The 18,824-nt window shown below is 38.7% G+C and overlaps 2 protein-coding genes across 2 annotated transcripts in view; one reads left to right on the forward strand and one right to left on the reverse strand.

Moving 5' to 3' along the window:
* The window catches only part of TDP1 (tyrosyl-DNA phosphodiesterase 1), a 51,909-nt gene extending 33,512 nt beyond the window's left edge, over positions 1 to 18,397 (reverse strand). The window contains exons 1-10 of the mRNA XM_009885597.1: positions 17,851 to 18,397; positions 16,286 to 16,329; positions 15,555 to 15,610; positions 14,424 to 14,520; positions 12,180 to 12,214; positions 8,734 to 8,826; positions 6,927 to 7,097; positions 4,943 to 5,021; positions 3,003 to 3,188; positions 2,146 to 2,194 (exon numbers count right to left, since the gene is read on the reverse strand). Coding sequence (XP_009883899.1) covers positions 2,146 to 2,194; positions 3,003 to 3,188; positions 4,943 to 5,021; positions 6,927 to 7,097; positions 8,734 to 8,826; positions 12,180 to 12,214; positions 14,424 to 14,520; positions 15,555 to 15,610; positions 16,286 to 16,329; positions 17,851 to 18,397 — 1,357 coding nt within the window. The remainder of the gene's footprint in view (positions 1 to 2,145; positions 2,195 to 3,002; positions 3,189 to 4,942; positions 5,022 to 6,926; positions 7,098 to 8,733; positions 8,827 to 12,179; positions 12,215 to 14,423; positions 14,521 to 15,554; positions 15,611 to 16,285; positions 16,330 to 17,850) is intronic.
* A 328-nt stretch (positions 18,398 to 18,725) lies between these two features.
* Positions 18,726 to 18,824, forward strand: part of EFCAB11 (EF-hand calcium binding domain 11) — a 12,523-nt gene continuing 12,424 nt past the window's right edge. Inside the window, exon 1 of the mRNA XM_009885609.1 lies at positions 18,726 to 18,797. Within this exon, the coding sequence (XP_009883911.1) occupies positions 18,726 to 18,797 (72 nt within the window). The remainder of the gene's footprint in view (positions 18,798 to 18,824) is intronic.

Consider the following 18,824-nt stretch of genomic DNA (forward strand, 5'->3'; position numbering starts at 1 on the left):
AGCTCAACAGCTACTCTACTTCATACTACATAGGAGCATAGGCTTGGAACAGGAACACGTATTTATGGATGCAGCAATGCCAAAGAATCACTGAACTGTTGAAGTTGGAAGCACCCTTTGGAGATCATCTAGAGTAACTCCCTGCTCAAAGCAGGGCTGAACAGTACACGTTGCTCAGTACAGTGTCCTGCCAGGTTTACAGTATCTCCAAGAGTGGAGACTCTACAACCTCTTTGAGTAACCTGTTCCATCTAAACACCGGAAATCATTTTTGCTCTAAGGGTATGCTGGAATCTCCTGTATGTCAATTTATGTCCATTGCCTCTTGTTCTTTCACTGGTCACCATGCAAAGAATCTGCCTCTACTTTGCATCCTCTTATGAGGTGATAATACACATTGATATGATCTCCCAGGAAAGCTCTCTTCTCCAGGCTGAAGAATTATCCAGCACTCTTGGTTTCTCCTTGAATGACAGATGCTCCAATCCCTTATTCATCTTTGTGGCCTTTTGCTGGACTTGGTTCAGCATGTCCACTTCTGTCTTATAGTGGGAAACCAATAACTGCACATAGCACTCCAGATGTGGTCTCACCAGTGCTAAGTGGAAGGGATAAGTCACCTCCCTCAGCCTGCTGGCAACATGCTTCCTAAAGCAGCCCAGGATGCTGTTGGCCTTCTTGCCACAAGAGTGCATTGCTGGCTCATCTTCAGCTTAGTGACCATCAGCACTCCCAGGTGCAAGGCTGCTTTCCCTATCAATCCCCAGTGTGTACTGGTGCCCGGGATTATTCTTGCCCAAAGCACAGTATTTTGCAGTGCTCTCTGCTGAACTGCAGGAGGTTCCTGTCATCCCATTTCTCCAGACTGTGTACAGTCCCTCTGAATGGCAGCACAATCATCTGATACATCAATCACTCCTCCTGAGATTGCATCACTGGCAAACTCACTGAGGGTGTACTCTGTCCCACCATCCAGGTAATTAATAAAGATATTAAATGCACAGCCCCAGTACCAATGCTTGGCACACACCACCACTAGTAGCTGGCCTCCAGCTGGCTCTCGTGCCACTGATCACGACCATTGAGGCCTGGTAGTTCAATCGGTTTCCAATCTGTGCACTCATCCAGCCCATACTTCAACAGGTTATCTGCAATGATGTTATAGAAGATGGTGTTGAAAGCCTTATTAAAGTTAAGGTAAGCAACATCCAGTGTACTCTTCTCGTTCATCAAGCCAGTCACCTCATTGTAGAAGGACATTAGGTTAATTAAGCATAATCTCTCCTTTATCAATCCAGACTACTCCTGACCACCTTCTTGTCCATCATATGTTTGGACATGGTTTCCAGGATTTTTGCTCTATCTAGGAATCGAGGTGAGGCTGCCAGGCCTATAGTTACCCAGATCCTCCTTCTTACCCTTCATGAGGACTGAAAGAAAGGAATTCTTTTCTGTCTTCAGGAATCTCTTCCAATTGCCTTGACCTTTTGAATATTAATCAACAACAGCCACACACTGACATCAGCCAGCTCCCTTAGTACGCATAGATATAACCCACACAAGCTCATGCTTTTGAGATACAGAAGCTTCACTGCATCAGAATACTACAGTACGTCTTCCTCTTTCAAGTTGGCTGGGATGATGTTTTCTATACAAATATATTGACTTCATTAACACAAACATGGGAAGACTGAACAGAAAAATTGCATATTGCAATATTTAAAAAAATGACTAGTAAGTAGTCAAACATCTTATTCTCCATTGTATCTGATGTACAGGATGACACTGCAAAGATGACACAAGGAGAATTTGGCACACACAAACCTGAATTTTCTGCCGAAAGGAAAGTATGACTGGAGACAGAACAGTGAGCAAGAGCTGTTTTTTCCTATACAGTGGCCTATGAATGTGGCTATACAGACTTAAACATTATATAGCAATGCCCACAAAGCTTTTCTATTCAATCACAACAGGAGAGCTTGAGACAGAGCTCCAGTAACAGTAATAAAAGGATTCTACTGCCACCTATTCTACCAAGTTCTCAGCAAGATGAGAACTTCAGGTTCATTCAACACTAGCCAGTGAACTGATTTTGCAGGACATTATGACCACAAAAAGCTAATAAATGGGGTTTAGTCTGCTTACCAGGATAGCCTTCCAGACTTTGCCTCACATTGTTCACAGTAGGATAAACCTTCATGGAGGCAGAGGAGGAAAAAAAAAGTAACTTTAATAACACAGCTCTAAATACACAAGCTGTCAATTTTCAAACAAAAATCACCTAAAAAAATTATTCAAGAAAAAAGGTTAGAAGCTCCATTTTTCAGAATGAATAAAATTATGCTGCAGCTTAAGACTAGTCACATGCCAGTAACAAAGGAAGTCTTTGATATTTCCACCTCTCTCCCAAAGCTTACCAAAATTAGCTAGCAAGACTCAAACAACCCTGCTTCAACCACTTTCCACAGCAGTCAAAGTAAGCTCTTAACATTATCTTATGAGATTTTAGACTCGTATCTCACACACGAGTATGCATGGGCAATTAGCACACGGTAAGCATCTAGCTTGACAATATTTTCTTCTTGATTTTACAAGCTCCTGCTACAAACTTGCTTCTGCTCCTCCCCTGAATTGTGCTAATAACCTGACCAAAATAACCAGGTTAGAAAACAATTTGTTTTAGGTATTAATCACTCAGTGTTCAATTATATCTCAGTAGCAGAAACAGCTGCACCTACAAAACTCAACGGAAGGCAAGCTATGGAATAAGAATATCATTTTGATTAGATTATATATACTCTAGTATCATGCAGGTGGAAATTACAGTACATTTTTTTATAGTATACCATACACAAGTAAGTGTCACTAAGTGGCATCCTAATGATTTCAGGATGAAAACTACATTAATGTCTTCCAAAAGTTAAAAGCAAACCGATGACTAAGATTTAAACAACAAATGAATAAATGTTAAATAAAGGTCACTAGCATCTAAAAAAACATACCAAGTGAATTGGAACATCACATTTAATGAGACTTGTCACACTGCTGCCTGCAGCCACCAGGCTCTCCTGGAACTCTGAGCACAGCCATTTGGACCCATCAGCTCCCATTGACCCAATGCTTGAGAACTGTCCGACAACAGGCCAGGATTCCTGTGCTGGTATCGATGACGCATGCTCTTTCAAAAGCTAGTGAGGGTAATTAAAACAGTTAGATTTCAACAGGCAAAGAAAACCTTAATTAGGGTGTTGATACTGGTTCTGATACAGTAAATCCTCTATAATTCACTTCCAACAAGAAAAGAGTTTAACATTCATACTATCTATTTCACTTTACAATTAAAAAAAATAAATAATCAGGCTCTCCAAATAAACCCACTGTTCCTTCAAGTGAAGATCAAACACCACAAGTTTTATCCAAAAGCACCAAAGCCAACCATTAAATAATGGGTAAAAAGAATGCTAGCAGCTCTTCCTGAAAACATGAAACACCAGCTTCAGAAGTCACAATAAATTAAAGAACATTTTATATGTGGTAGTTGTTGGCCATAAAATTCCTCTCATATCCTACAGCCCCAGCTACAATAGAAGCCCAGGATAAGAGGGGGAAAAAAGAACAATATTAGAAACAATATTAGAACAATAGAAAATTAAAATAATCCTTTTAGAGGAGTTCTTTAGCTGAGAATGGAATTTAAAGTCAAATTAAAAACAGATGGATATGGGCACATATTAAATTGTATGTATGTAAACCTTTTTCTGCCTCTAGAGAGGACATATAACAATTATTTCAGCATCAGTGTAGTGTCACCAGACCTATCTGCATTGTCACAAAAAAATTTAATCTTTTTAATCACACAAACATTTGCCACAAGACCATCTTTATCCTTTACAGGATTTTTCTATTTTATTTCTTTTCATTCAGTGTCTCACTAGGCAAAAAAAAAAATATACAGGCAACATACATCAGAAAGGGCAAGCTCTTTACAAGCCAGGGAAGGTCTAAAAGAGTAATCTTGTGTTGAAAAGCAATGTAATGAATAGACATTTTGTACATCACTGAAGTTTGCCATGGACAGCATTAGAATTCCATGTAAAATTCACAAAGGAATTTGAAATAATTCCACTTCAGCAGCAGGAGATGCAGATTGAAAATTCCCCAATTGTGAGAGGCATTTAACAGATGACATGAAATACCTTATCTGATTCTAAATAAATACTGAAAAAGGGACCCTACGAACTTGAGACACGCAATATTGTATAAAGATTTACCATTACGTCTTATCTAAACCATGCAGGAGGGGGTGGGGGTAAAAAACCCAAACAACTATGTACCTAATTATTCAGTTGATTAAAAAAATTAAAAAAAAAAAATCAAGATCAGAAACATAGTAGAACAAAACTAAAAACCTGACGGAATTGATGACAGCAGCTATGTGCAAACTGGTTTTTAATTTGATGGTTATTTGCCAGGTCATTAGGGAAAAAGAAACTGTAATAGCCCTTAACATTTAAGTAAATAAAATAAGCCTGTTCCCTATGTGCAGGCAAGTCAGTATCAACACATCTTGCCTCAGTGAGCACCTTTGACAAAGACAGTATTTGGTTCCCAGTCACAGAAGACTGGATTTTGATAGTGTCATGCTTGTTAGAAACACCAACAGCAGACAGTAAGTCATTTGAGTGATGTGACTCCTCAGATATCTGTAAGCATATGACAATTCAGACCACAAGCTGACCATGGTAATAATGCCCAGGAACATTATCTGCAAAGTCTACACTGTCATAAGTTGCAAGCTTATGTTACTGCTACCTTAAACTGTAAAAATGTATTAAAGGACTTCTGATCAAAACTGGAAGAATTGAAAGGAAGTAAAGAACGCTCTCCAAAATTATATTTACAGTTAAAAGGATATTAACAAAAAAGGTTACAGTTTTAGTACCTTTCTGAGCCTAAGATGACCCCACTTTTCTTTATCACTACCTTGGTATCGCCCAGGGGTAGAACCAAGCAGATACACTCTATAGAAAGAGAAAAACAACACCAAGTTTTTGCAGCTCCGGAGTGTTTGGGTTTGTAAAGTATTACAGTATTAAATTAAAATCTATCAGCAAGGTTGAACATAGAAGTGCAATCAGAAATATTTAATCTTTCACACTCAAGATTTACAATATATAAAACAGTGGCTTTTCAGCTATCTAATTTATTATTAGTATCCTACATGGTCTGTCACACACCACCAGGTTGTTCTATAGTATGGACAGGAACTGCATCTATTTCTGTGTACAAAAATGCAGAAGATAAATGATGTTAGCAATAAATGCAAATAGCTCTTGATTGGCACAGGATTGGCATGTCATTTTGAGTAGAGGTAATCTATTGGCACATCCAAATCAGTAGATTCAGGTACAAGATTTCATTCAGGCACCTAATAGCTCAGGTGCAAAGCACAGCTTTTTCAATTGTCTTCCTAATACTGGTTTAGTAACCCGTTTGACTTTGCCCTGAAAACAGAGAAAACACCTGCCCAGAGTCACAACAAACAGATGGTTTAAGAAGCTGTTCCTTACTGCATCTCATGCCTAGCTTTATCCATGAATCAATGTCTCCTACATATTTTACATGGCAAGGAACTGATCCTTATCCTAACAAGTGGCTCTTCCCTAACTCATGCATAAACTCACATCAGCTAGGGCTCAGCCAACCTGACTATAAGGCACATACTCTTTTTCCCCGCCTCCAATCTTGTAAGACTCCACGTAAAGAAAAAAGCACAGGTTTTATTTTATACATTAAACTAGACAAAATTTCAGTCTCTATTTCCACCACAGTTTATGACCTTTTTCAGCTTTTCAACAAATTTTTGCCAGTTTATAAAACTGCTATTAAGCAGTCAAGGAGATTTACACTTTCTGAAGTAAATACCATTTTTCAGTGGAAATGTGGGCTATATCTAGTAGAATTAAGCATCCTAAATTATTTTAAGTAATATCAGCAAAGTGATGTTAGAGGAGACTATTTCAAGACAAAGTATATGACTGCATAACATAACATTGCCTATCAGACACAATCCACGCCTGTAACGGGGAAAATTCTATACATACATATACAGATTGACCTTTGCTTTAAAAGTACAGAAGCCTATTCTTAATAAAAAACCCATTACAATAACCTTTGCTTATATGATCCCTCTTACATGACAAACCAAACACAACTCATTTTTTTCCACTAGTAATTTTATTGGAGCAAATATTTAAGCCAGACTTACTTAAATGAAACTCTGAGTCCCCATTACTTACAGCTACCTTCTGCCAAGTTACTGCTGATGCCCCATTTTTCATTCCTTAAAATGCATGTTTATAAAACTAGAAGTCAGTCATTTCAACATAATCTGCATAAGACAGATTTAAAGGCACCGGGGAGATCTTAGTGTGACCTTCCAGTACCTAAAGAGGGCCTACAGGAGAGCTGGGAAAGGACTTTTTACTAGGGCATGTAGCGATAGGACGAGGGGGAATGGCTTTAAACTGGAAGAGGGCAGGTTTAGACTGAACATTAGGAAGAAGTTATTCACTCTGCGGGTGGTAAGGCACTGGCACAGGTTGCCCAGAGAGGCTGTTGAGGCCCCATCCCTGGAGGGGTTCAAGGCCAGGCTGGACGTGGCCTTGGGCAACCCGGTCTAGAGGGAGGTGTCCATGGCTATGGCAGGGGGGTTGGAGCTCTATGATCTTCAAGGTCCCTTCCAACCTAAACCATTCTATGATTCTATGAAAAAACTGCCTGAAGTTAGACTCATGTTTGAACACTTACATCTGAAACAAGGCAAGCTTACAAAACAAACCCACGGTCTAATAGATCCTAACAGAGATGTTTAATTTTTTAGATAAAAAGCATGCCAGTTACTATAAACGCAAGATAATACATACCTTGTCTCTGATAAATCATGTTCTTGAATCAGATCTATCCATTCCTTGAGTGTAGGAGAATTGTAAGCCATCAAGTAACTTATTAGGTCAGATTTAAAATTAGTTTCAGATTCACCAGCAGAACCAGTTGTTCCCTGAGGTAGCCTTGGATATAAAGGGCTTAGCCATATTCTAAAAAGAAAGCCACAAAACCAAGGACACCACACAAACACATGGATTTAGTAAATGATTAAAGCACATCTGAAGGTCCTAAATGCATACCAGACAGATTTATTGTGATACTAACTATAAAGCGACTTGTCTTTACTTTACAATTACAGAATAGTCAAGTCTTATACTCAATACCATAAAACTAATCCTTTCAAATGAAACCAACAATCTCAACACATTTATCCATACATACATTTACAGCTTTCACCACTGTTAAGCAGGCCAGGCTCAGACTTATCAACCTATTTCATCAAGATTTTCTGTATGAATAGAACACCACAATGCATTCTACTAAGCTACTGGTTTGTGTAATTATACAGAAAAACACCTATTAGGACATGTGAAAGTTCTGCATACTTTGAAGAGTAGCTCACAATAGTAACTTGCCTCTGCAGAACTTTCATCAGAATAAAACAAGGTGGGCACTACGCAGGGAAAACATCTAGTATTTCTTTCCAGTCACACATTATTGTAGCCATGGAAACCAAAGGTTGTGCATTATCAACTTTACAACCTGTTGATGCCATCCTTTGTAATTCAGAAGCCTATAAAACAGGGAAGCCAGTGAACCATTGTATCGGTGATACTGCATATTAGTGCAGTGTGCAAAAGCTAAAAAGAAAAACGTTTTTCATGTTTGACAAGTAGGGCAGCTTGTTAAGCATCCCAAATAGGTATTTTCATGCCTTCTTGGCTTTCTGAAAAGCTAACTGCCAAAAGATACTAAAGCCATCCCTAAGTAAAAGATATAAAGGCAAAAAATCAGTGGTTATATTTTTGCCACTCAAAAACCCTTATGACAGCTTGCCTCAGACAAGTGAAAAGCCTCAAAATCTTGCCATATTTAATGGCAGCAAGATGGATATCAAGGTGACATTAACTTCTGAAAAGCCATTTTCAATTAGTTTGATGAAAGAATCTTATACCTGATTTACTGTGGAGATCTAACTAAAAAATGCTTCCATAAAAACAGTCATGAAAACAAGAGTCTGAGGGGCCTTATAATAACATATCACTTAAACCTATTTTTTGTGCTCTAAACAAAACTATGTCCCAAGATAGCCATGAAGTTTAAAAACTTCTACCAAAAATAAATAAATCGGGAATAAAATTCCTTCCACGGAAAGGACACTGGGTCTTCTACTGGATTAAGGAACCAATGGTGCCCAGCATTTACCAGGTTACATTTTAGATACAGCCATAGCAGAAACAGAACATTTGCACATTCACATTATTCTTGCAGGATTAAGGTAATTTTATACAAACCTGAAGCAGCTATTTAAAAGTGTACTTTATAGCTAGGTAGCTCTTTCATAAAGAGAGAGCATGATGTAATAAATTATCTTAAATTAGTCAGATTGAGTTTAAAGTAACAGCCAGCTCAGACCATAATTTTGTTTACAGTATAAAGCAAGTAGAGTTCAGGCTTAGATAGCTACCACCATTCCAGGTTTAATTTTTTTTGTAGGACAGCTCTATCTTAGGAGTGCAAGACTTGTAGCACCGGATCATCTGACCTAGTAGCCTGTCACCAGCAGTAGCAGATACCTACGGAAGGATTAAAGTAAACATATACCTGCTAGATATTGTTGCTTACCCCTGAGTTTTCTGGTGCCAATCTTCAGCAATAAGATTGGATGTATGTATCACAACTCGAAGACCTTCTTCATACAACAACAACATCATTTTCCTTTAAAGAAAAAAAAATATAACACTTTGTTTCAAGTACGCTGAGAGTAGGAGAAAAACTAACAATTCATTAAAATTCTCCAAGATAATTATTTTCAAAAGATTTGTTCTGCATAGCATGCAAACACTTAGACTTCAATCCATGTGCATGCCAAACTCACATGGCAGTCATTACACTATTCCCATATATTTTTATCAGCAACATCATACAATATACTCCAGAGTACAGCTTAACATCTTATTCAACTGATTTCCCAAGTAAAAACCAAATAATTGCAGAACACTTTCTATATTTGCTATGTTCTTCAGTTTAAAAGTATCTGCAAAGGAATAAGTCTAAAAAGAATTAAGGAACACTAAAAGGCCTTTGCTTATAGCTGAGTTTATTAAAACCTAATTCTTTTCTCTTAAACTGACAACTTTTAAAATAAAAGAAGATATGTAGATAACTAACCATTGGGATAGCAAAAAAAGCTATTTATCTACCATAAACCTGAACTCAAGCTACAGCACAAAGGAATTTTAGAACTGGCAGTTGAGTTAAAAATAAATATGTATTTTTTGTAACATAAGTGCTCAAATTTTCATATACAAGTTTTCCATAGTTGAGTAAAGACAGCATATCCATGTGACCCTGAAGGATGAGATGGTTTCCTTAGAAACTAATGATCAAGAATGAAAGCTGTAAGAAAAAACATTCTTATTTCCATTGCTGTCCCGTGGCAAGATAATGCTACACAAATCATATCAGACTCAAATTTAGACAATGACTTATTCAGTAATTTCTGCTTTTAATGTTAGAGTTCAGCCAACTAACATTCAAGTACCTGCGCGTGTTGTCTGGTGCTTACTGCATAGTTTATGCAATACGCAAGACCCCCTAACTACGAAACAGTTCTCTACATCTGTGTTATTCATTGATCTAATCACAAACTGAGTTGACAGGAAAATAAGTATTTTACAGCAGAATGAAGTGCAACATTAAGGTATATAGTGATAACTGACCAAAACACCACTACCTCAAAAACACCCAAAAAACCCAACTGAAATGTAATTTAAGTTGTACGTCATACAACAGGAATTACGTGAATTTAAACCTTTGTATTTGATGGGGTGAAATCTGTTAAGTTTCTCTTGGAACAAAATTGTTTTGTTACCCACAAAGATCTGATTTACTGGTCTGCTACTCACTTCCTGTGTTCAGCCCTTTAAAATACAGGGTTGAAGAACTGTAGCATTTAATATCACTATCACTTATTTATCCCAAAGAATGGTGGAAGAAAAAGAACTTAAAGTTGAGCACACAGAGAACACGAGCTGCTGCTTAAACTGTTTAAGTGAAAAATAAGCTAAAGCTTTAAAAATGATCACTTTGAAAAACAACCTCAATTCCTATGTCCCTCACTAAACCTGAAAGAGAAGCAAGACTCATTTTTAAAACGCTAGTTTCTCTCTTTTATTTGCATAGTCTTCTCCAAACAGGCAATGAGGAGGTCAGTATGCTTTCTATCAGAAATACAGATGTACAGATGTGGGGATTTCAGATCAATCTTTTAACATAATGTTGTATTTTATAGAACGAGTTATACAAAAGGATTAATTGATTTAAAAATAATGCAGTGCTCTGAAACCAAAGATCTTCGCTATGAGACATAAGATTAAATCTGTTCTTATCTGTAGTTTGCAATCTACAAAATTCCCTCTGTGACATTTCTGTAATATCAAAATAAAGTTTTTTCTTTGAGAAGACCCCCAAATTCAGTACTTACTTCCAGATCGTGCATGTTAACTGCAAAAACTGTGCAATAAATCAGTGCTGTGTCCAATCTGCCAATGACTGATGAAGTCCACATTACAATTTTGGTATTAGGGCATGAGTTAATAGCCACTAACAGTGGCTGGCACATAGAGCTCAGAGGGTTGTGGTTAGTGGTGCAGAGTCTAGTTGGAGGTCAGTAACAAGTGGTGTCCCTCAGGGGTCAGTACTGGGTCCAGTCCTGTTCAATATATTCATCGATGATCTGGATGAAGGGATAGAGTGTACCATCAGCAAGTTTGCTGATGACACAAAACTGGGAGGAGTGGCTGACACGCCAGAAGGCAGTGCCGCCTTACAGCGTGACCTGGACAGGCTGGAGAGTTGGGCGGAGAGAAACCTTACGAAATTCAACAAGGGCAAGTGTCGGGTACTGCATCTGGGGAGGAATAACCCCATCAGTACAGGTTGGGGGCTGACCTAGAGAGCAGATCTGTGGAAAGGGACCTGGGAGTCCTGGTGGACAACCAGATGACCATGAGCCAGCAATGTGCCCTGGCGACCAAGAAGGCGAATGGCATCCTGGGGTGCATCAAGAGGAGTGTGGCCAGCAGGTCGAGGGAGGTCATCCTTCCCCTCTACTCTGCCCTGGTGAGGCCACATCTGGAGCATTGCGTTTAGTTCTGGGCTCCCCAGTTCAAGAAGGACAGGGTCCAGCAAAGGGCTACAAAGATGATTAGGGGATTAGAACATCTCTCTTATGAGGAAAGGCTGAGGGACTTCAGTCTTTTCAGTCTGGAGAAAAGAAGATTGAGGGGGGATCTTATCAATACTTACAAATACTTAAGGGAAGGGTGCCAGGGGCATGGGAACAGTCTTTTTTTCAGTGGTGCCCAGTGATAGGATGAGGGGTAATGGGCACAAGCTTGAACATAGGAAGTTCCATCTTAACATGAGGAGGAAGTTCCATCTTAACATGAGGAGGAAGTTCCATCTTAACATGAGGAGGAAGTTCTTTACTTTGAGGGTGGCAGAGCACTGGAACAGGCTGCCCAGAGAGGTTGTGGAGTCTCCCACTCTGGAGACATTCAAAACCCGCCTGGACGCTGTCCTGTGCAACTTGCTGTAGGTGACCCTGCTCGGGTGGGGGGTGTCGAACTAGATGATCTGCAGAGGTCTCTTCCAACCCTGACCAATCTGTGATTCTGTCACTGACCTCAATTACCTAACATACACATCTCATCTACCCAATAGCCGATTTCTTTCCTTAAACTAGAACAATTCTATAATCTATAAATGCCAAATAATTAAGCAAATTTTTCTTTAAGACTCCGGAATTTCCATGAAACCCAGTTTTATGGATTCAAAATAACTTGCAGATAAATGAAACATGGAACATGAAAGATACTTTTAAATTTCATCAATATACATTAGGCCTTCAGAAATATGTTTTCATAAACAGTAATAATCTATCTTTCTATCCCATAAATACTTTAAGACACTAGACACCAGTTACTAGTCCAATTATGGTAACTGCAGGTACGAACTCTGTGGTCACCTTTAGAAGTAGAGCTTTCTGCTTCATAGCTGTTACTTACGTGTGGTGAGTTCCAAATGCAATATCCAGTTTAGCCTATAAAATTAAAAAGTTGATCATTAAAAATTCCTGTTGTGCATTCCCACTTGCAAGAATGTTAATCAAGAAGCACCTCTCCTTCAATTTGTTTCATTTCACTGCTCTCTAGTGGACAGATCACAAAATACATTATTTTTCCCCTCAACACCTTTAAATGTACTCTCTAGTTTATTGAAATTAGACTTTAAATGGCAATGCAACTCTTTGCTGGAACTGCTCCAGCAGAATTTCTGGTCTCTTACTAGCAATATTTTCAGAAACAGTCAGCCTTGCAGAAAAGGACCTGAAGGTCCTGCTGTACACAAAGTTCAACAGGAGCCAGTAACGTGCCCTTGCAGCAAAGACCACCAGTGTCCTGGGCTGCATCAGGAGGAGTGTTGCCAGCAGGTTGAGGGAGGTGATCCTTCCCCTCTATTTAGCATTGGTGAGGTCACACCTGTAGTACTGGGTCCATTTCTCCCAGTACAGGAGAGCTACATACATATTGGAGAGTCCAACAAAAAGCCATTAAGATGCTTAAGGGACTGAAGCATCTCTCTTCCCAAGAGGAAAGACTGAAAGAGCTGTGACTATTCAGCCGGGAGAAGAGAAGGCTTAGAGGGGATCTGATCACTGTGTACAAACACCTGAAGGGAAAGTGCAAAGAAGATGGAGCCAGGCTCTTTTCGGTGGTGCCCAGTGACAGGACCAGAAGCAACAGGTACAAACTGAAGCACAGGACGTTCCATCTGAACATCAGGAAACACTTTTTTACTGTGAGGGTGACTGAGCACTGGCATGAGTTGCCCAGAGAGGTTGTGGAGTTTCCCTCCTTGGAGTTATTCAAAACACACATGGACAGTGTCCTGGACAACCAGCTCTAAGTGACTCTGCTTGAACAGGGGAGTTGGACCAGATGACCTCCAGAGGTCCCTTCCAACCTCAACCATCCTGTGTGATTCTGAAGCATACGGTGACTGTTACAAGAAGCTTAATGGCTAACATTCCAAAGACAAGGACAGAAGCCAGACACAATGTTTTTTTATCAGTGCTCTGCTTATATTAAAGAGTATTTACAGCACAATTTCTAGTGAGACAATGAAACATGAGTTCCAGATGTTAAGAAAATGCTTTTAGCCAGTGACGACTCCAACATTTTGCCTATTTAATATGGGCGTGCAGAAGAGTAAAATACTTGCATTTCATTCTGGAGTACTTATGTAATGGAATGCATGTAGATTACCAGAACAATCTGAAGCAGAGTACCCAAACAGGAAAGTCATCAGAAACGCCATTTTTCTCTGCTACTTACTATTAACTACGCTGTTAAGTTTATCATATGGGACATACTACATTTAAATTCTTGTTGTGTGTGAAAAGGAAACATATGCAAAAGCATGAATTTATCATTAGCATATCTGAAATCTTCATCTAAAATTGTTGCTACTCCACAACTTAGCGCAAACACCTGATTAGTATAGCACACAGCAGCCCAGAAATCCTGGCCTTGAGAACTCACTATGTTTGGCATCAATACAGCAATCTTTCCTAGAGATCAGGGTTACCGGACTGCCTGAGAAGGAATAAAATTCCAAGATCATCCTGTTCCTAAGATATCCCCATGATTAAATAACATGCTCCACCGAGCAAAATCCTGACATGCTGACCACATCCCTCCCTCAGGTTGAAACCAATAACTTTATGACTCAAGTACAGCAAAAGAGTGAGCATAACATCAGAGAAAATGACATGTGCCAAGAAGCCCACTCATAGCAATTTAAACAGTATTATGGAGACTATTTGTAACAGCATCTTCTTGTGTAAAACACATCTGGACAAATAATAATTCTTTGATGAGATTTAAGATTACAGTGACACTAGGACTAAGTTCTGCACTTTACACTAAAAGCACTTCCGTCTCAGCACTTACAAAAATTTGAGTGCAACATGTTAGTGCAGAAGGTGTGCAGCTCTTCTGTGAGCCCCCCAACATTTTTGTGGGCAGCCATTCCATGCAAACCTTTTGTAGGTGACAGTACACCATTATCACAGAAGACCAAGAACATAGTTACCATGTTCCTATGGTCCTGGTAAGTATAATTCTTAAAGCATAACAATAAATTCTTGACTTCCCACATAAGGTGTGCCTCTCTACATCCACAACAAGATTTTTTGAGTGCAATAGACAGGTCAATTTCAACCAGCAGGCGATACAAACGTTAATTACCTGACAAAAGCTAATGTTCTCATAAGGGCGTGCTTGCGCAAGCAGTTCAGCTTTGGATTCTCTCTTTTCACCATGAACTAGCAACAATGGCTTCTTCCTTAAATGAAAGGAGGTTACTATTAAAACATCAAGGGAATTAGTAATCAGTCTAAACCACTCCTTCAGGTAGCTGTGACTTCTGATAGCCCAGCAAGAAGATGGCACTAAAATCTATATGCCTTATTAATGAACTCAAAGTAGTAACTACAACAGAACCTCTAATACACAGACATTAGAAAACTTCAATGAAAAAGAAAAAAAAAAAGGAAAAAAGGAAGCATGGAATAAATCAGACACCAAAATAGAAACTAATACTACAAGATCTTGTAAGGAACTCCTGTCTATAGCTGGAAACAGACAGATAAAAGCTCTCAGAAGTACCGATATACACAGTGTAGATCCAAAATAATTTAGTCATTGAGAAGATGGGAAGAACGAGAGGGGAAAAAGGAGAGCGCTAGGTCTACTCTGGCAATAGATTCACATCCATTTCCTAATACTCTGTTTTACTGCATTTCCAGTAAAATGCAAAAAAAAAAAAAAAAGGAGAAAACACAGTACATCATACACTTACTTCATCTGCAGTAGGTTGCAATTATCAGAATAGAATTTCAGGCAAACATAAGAACTGCTTTCATGACAATATCCAGCAACTCCAACCATACCATATCCATAACATATCATCCTGATCATTTTCACAGTTTTCTTGCTCCTTTCCTACATTCTCTCCTTTCTCTTGCATTACCTTGCTCTTGGCTCAGTAAACTGTATGGCAAAAAGCTTCTTATTCCATCTTTAAAAGTTATCTATCGCATTGTCATCATGGCCCACAACTGGACCTCCTAAGTGTTAATTAATAAAAATCAGAAATCAGACATACTAAACTTTGACCATTTGTTAACAGTCTTGAAAACAGGCCAGAAATCAATAGAGAACTACAACTGGAATAAATGCACAAGAATCTGCTCATACACAATTGGCAAACACTTGATTGCAGTTGCAAATCATTGTTATCATTCAGTTATAACAGCAACTTGCATGAACAGAATGATTTGGAAACCGTATTGTTTCATCTTCATAAAATAAACATACCTGAATTCCTGCGGATACTGTCTTACAAGCCATCCCACATCTATACAGTAGTTAAACTAGTACATAAGAAAAAGAAAACAGACTCATTCAAAAGAAAAAACAGAGTTTGTCAGAACAATGAACTACAAAATAGCTTTCTACATATATTCATCGCTCAATACCACTTATATCATACATAGCATGTTTTAAAAAACAAGTGTATTTTTGAACTTCAAATGCTTTCTTTCATGTCTCAACAATTCAGGAATGAATTTAAGTTATTCAAAACCCATGCGTTAGTGTTCATAAAAGTTAACATCTAGAAAAAGAGAATCACATACAAATAATGTAAAAACTTTGGTTAAGAACCATCTCTTTGCCATATGCTTATACCATGAATGATAGCAAAAGCTTCTATGCAATAACAAAAATATCATTCCTAACTTGAAAGGCTTTTTTCTTTCAAAAAAAGATATAATCATTTACATGCACATAAATACATATTTTTCAGTTGCACATTTCCCAAAAGGAGAAGAAAGCAGTCTTATAATTGCTGAATTCTAAGCAGAATATGAGATGATTTTTATACTTCAATAAATTGTTGTACAGTTTAACACATTTAAAATTCCTCTCTGTATTTTAACAGAGTTCCTTGCTAATATCAGCCACATGGTACAAACATGGATTATCGAGTTTAAGGTTAATAGAGTGAAATAAGCAAGTGAAATCAGTTTGATAAACAGAAAGCTCACCTGGGCAGAAGATATGAGAGTCCCAAAAAGAGGAGACAAAATATCTATTAAAAACATTAAAGCATAATTGAGTAAAAAAGGGTTCAAGTAAACATTTCACATCTTGAACAGTTTGATAACTACCACAACAGAAGTGCCAGATTATTCACAGACTTCGGGTAACAGACATCCACAATTAAGTTTACTGTTTTGAATATTCAAGTGACCAATTCCTCAGTGAAACCCTTATGGTCTTATATTTATAAAAAGCATTAATCCTTTCAAAGTAGAAAACAACTTTTAAAAACTCATTAGTAGAAAGACCAAGATGATATGGAGAAAGGAACATCGAACTACTCTCTCCCCTGTAGAGAGGGCTTGAAGAACTGTGGCAGGGTAGAAGCAATAACGGCACAGTTAATGCTTAAAGACTTATCTGTTGCAGACTGCTTGTTGGATATGGGTATCCTTAGTTCATTCATGGTAAATCCAACTGAGAATTTATAACATCAATAACTGAAACACAGCAGCAACTTGAAAACATATCCTACAAGTACCTTCTAGGATAGACAAATTATTTCCTGCCCTGTATCTACAGAAATCTGGTTTTGCAACTTAAACAAAAACTCAGCCCCTCACCAGCTCAACTAATCACCTAGAGGTCAGTTACTTCTGAGAGGGCAAGCCAAAAGCTACTACGAATTCAAAAAGCAGATAAAGACATACAGCAGTAAAGCAATTGAGATTGCTAACACCAGGCTACCACCAATAATCAATTCTTACAGGGAGCACTTGAGGTTGAGGAAAAGTTAGAACCTAACTGTATAGGTCTTCCGTCATCTGTTCCCCTTCAAAGAACTACCTCATTTTACTGTATTTCTGTGCATAAATCTCCTATTGATGCTTGTTTCTGATTCTGTCTTGTGATGTATGAGACTTCGTTTCTGAATGAGGGGATGTTTACAGGTGGACAGAGCTGTTCCCCCTTACATCAAACTACAACTACACAGCATTCCTGAAGCATCAGTATTGTACACCAGACTTCCCTGCATCTTGACTTACACTCACTTCTAACTGAATTGAAATAGGCCCATGAATCCCAGCCATAGAACTTCAGATGTACTGTCTTGTACTCCACCAAGCAACAGTGAATTACTAGGTGCAAACTACTCAGCAGCATGAAAACAAGTGCTAACAACTACTCAGGGTGTGTGGTTAGGCACTTAAGAAAAGCATCCCTTTAAGAGCCACAAAGGCAAGTAGTTTTCACCAGATCTACTCAAAAGGAAAGCAGCAATAAGCAGCACCATATGATTTGGCTTGGCTAAACGAACATTAGATTTGTGCAGCATAACTCAGAAGTTACAGCAGAATAGCGTATGCAAATTAATGCTTTATACACTTATAATTCTAAAAGAAAAGCACAAAGATAACAGAACCAATTCCTAGAACTTGCACATTTAGAATATGAAGCCTCAGCTACACCAATGAATATATGCATTTAAAAATACCCACAAACTAAAAATTAGCATTCTCTTGCAAACAAGTCTCCCAAAAGCCCACTTCTGTAGAAGCCACTTGTTCACCTTTTATGTGCAGGGCTCCAGAATTATAGCTCTGTTCAATTCCTGTGACTTTAGTGAGAAAAAACCTGAAAGGGCTTCCTCCGTTCAACAAATCCCAGGTATCTTGGGCTTCACTGGGTGTTTCATCATACTCCTCTACTTTCTGATTCTCTGAGAGTTCATCATCTTCGCACAGATTCACAGAATGTTCTTCGGGTGCACCACACTTTTCTTCTTTCAGTGTTTCTTTTTGGGCATGCTTTTCCTCATCTTCAGGCTCTTCATCGCTACTAGAAAGACACCAGCCTAAGCCTTCTTGGCTAGTTCTCTGTTTTTCTGCTGGAGGTGTTTCTGTGGAATTTTTTTTATCACTAAGCTTCAGGGGAGAAGCTTTTCTCTTGTGAGCAGCTTTCCTAGCTTCAGAGCATGGATACTGTGGCCCACTTGTTCTGCCACGTGCAGCATCCAATAATGAAGATGTAGATGGTTTTTCACTGTCAGAATTTTCCTCAGTGCTTTCATCACTGCTAGATACTGTCCATTTTCCGTGTGCATCTTCCTGAAGCATGTTCCTAGGGATTAAAAAAAAAGACCAAACAAAAATTGTGCATTTTTGCTATACTCAAGTCTGACTTCCTTCCTAGTTTCCATTTACTTATTACTAAGGAGCTTTGGTGTTTTTTTTATTTGGCAGAATCCCCACGCAACTTCTGACTCCGAAAAATTTCATAGTGCACAAAGCTTATTTGTTTCTGTGCCCAGGAGACAAAGAAACGCGTGCAAGGAGAGCAACCATCAAGTAGGAAGCAACGAACGTGGAAAACTGCGCATGTAAAGTCGGCGAGGATAGGGGCACGTACAAGAACGCATTTCAAACAAAGAGAGTAATTTGCATCATGCAGCTATTTCCTATGCCGACCCCGGCGCTTAGGGATCTAGCGCGCTCTGCCGAGGGGAAACGGAGCCGAGTCAGGGCCTCTCTACCCGGCTGCCTC

The sequence above is a fragment of the Charadrius vociferus genome, unplaced genomic scaffold (genome assembly GCF_000708025.1).
Source record: "Charadrius vociferus isolate BGI_N301 unplaced genomic scaffold, ASM70802v2 scaffold355, whole genome shotgun sequence".
Taxonomy (NCBI): domain Eukaryota; kingdom Metazoa; phylum Chordata; class Aves; order Charadriiformes; family Charadriidae; genus Charadrius; species Charadrius vociferus.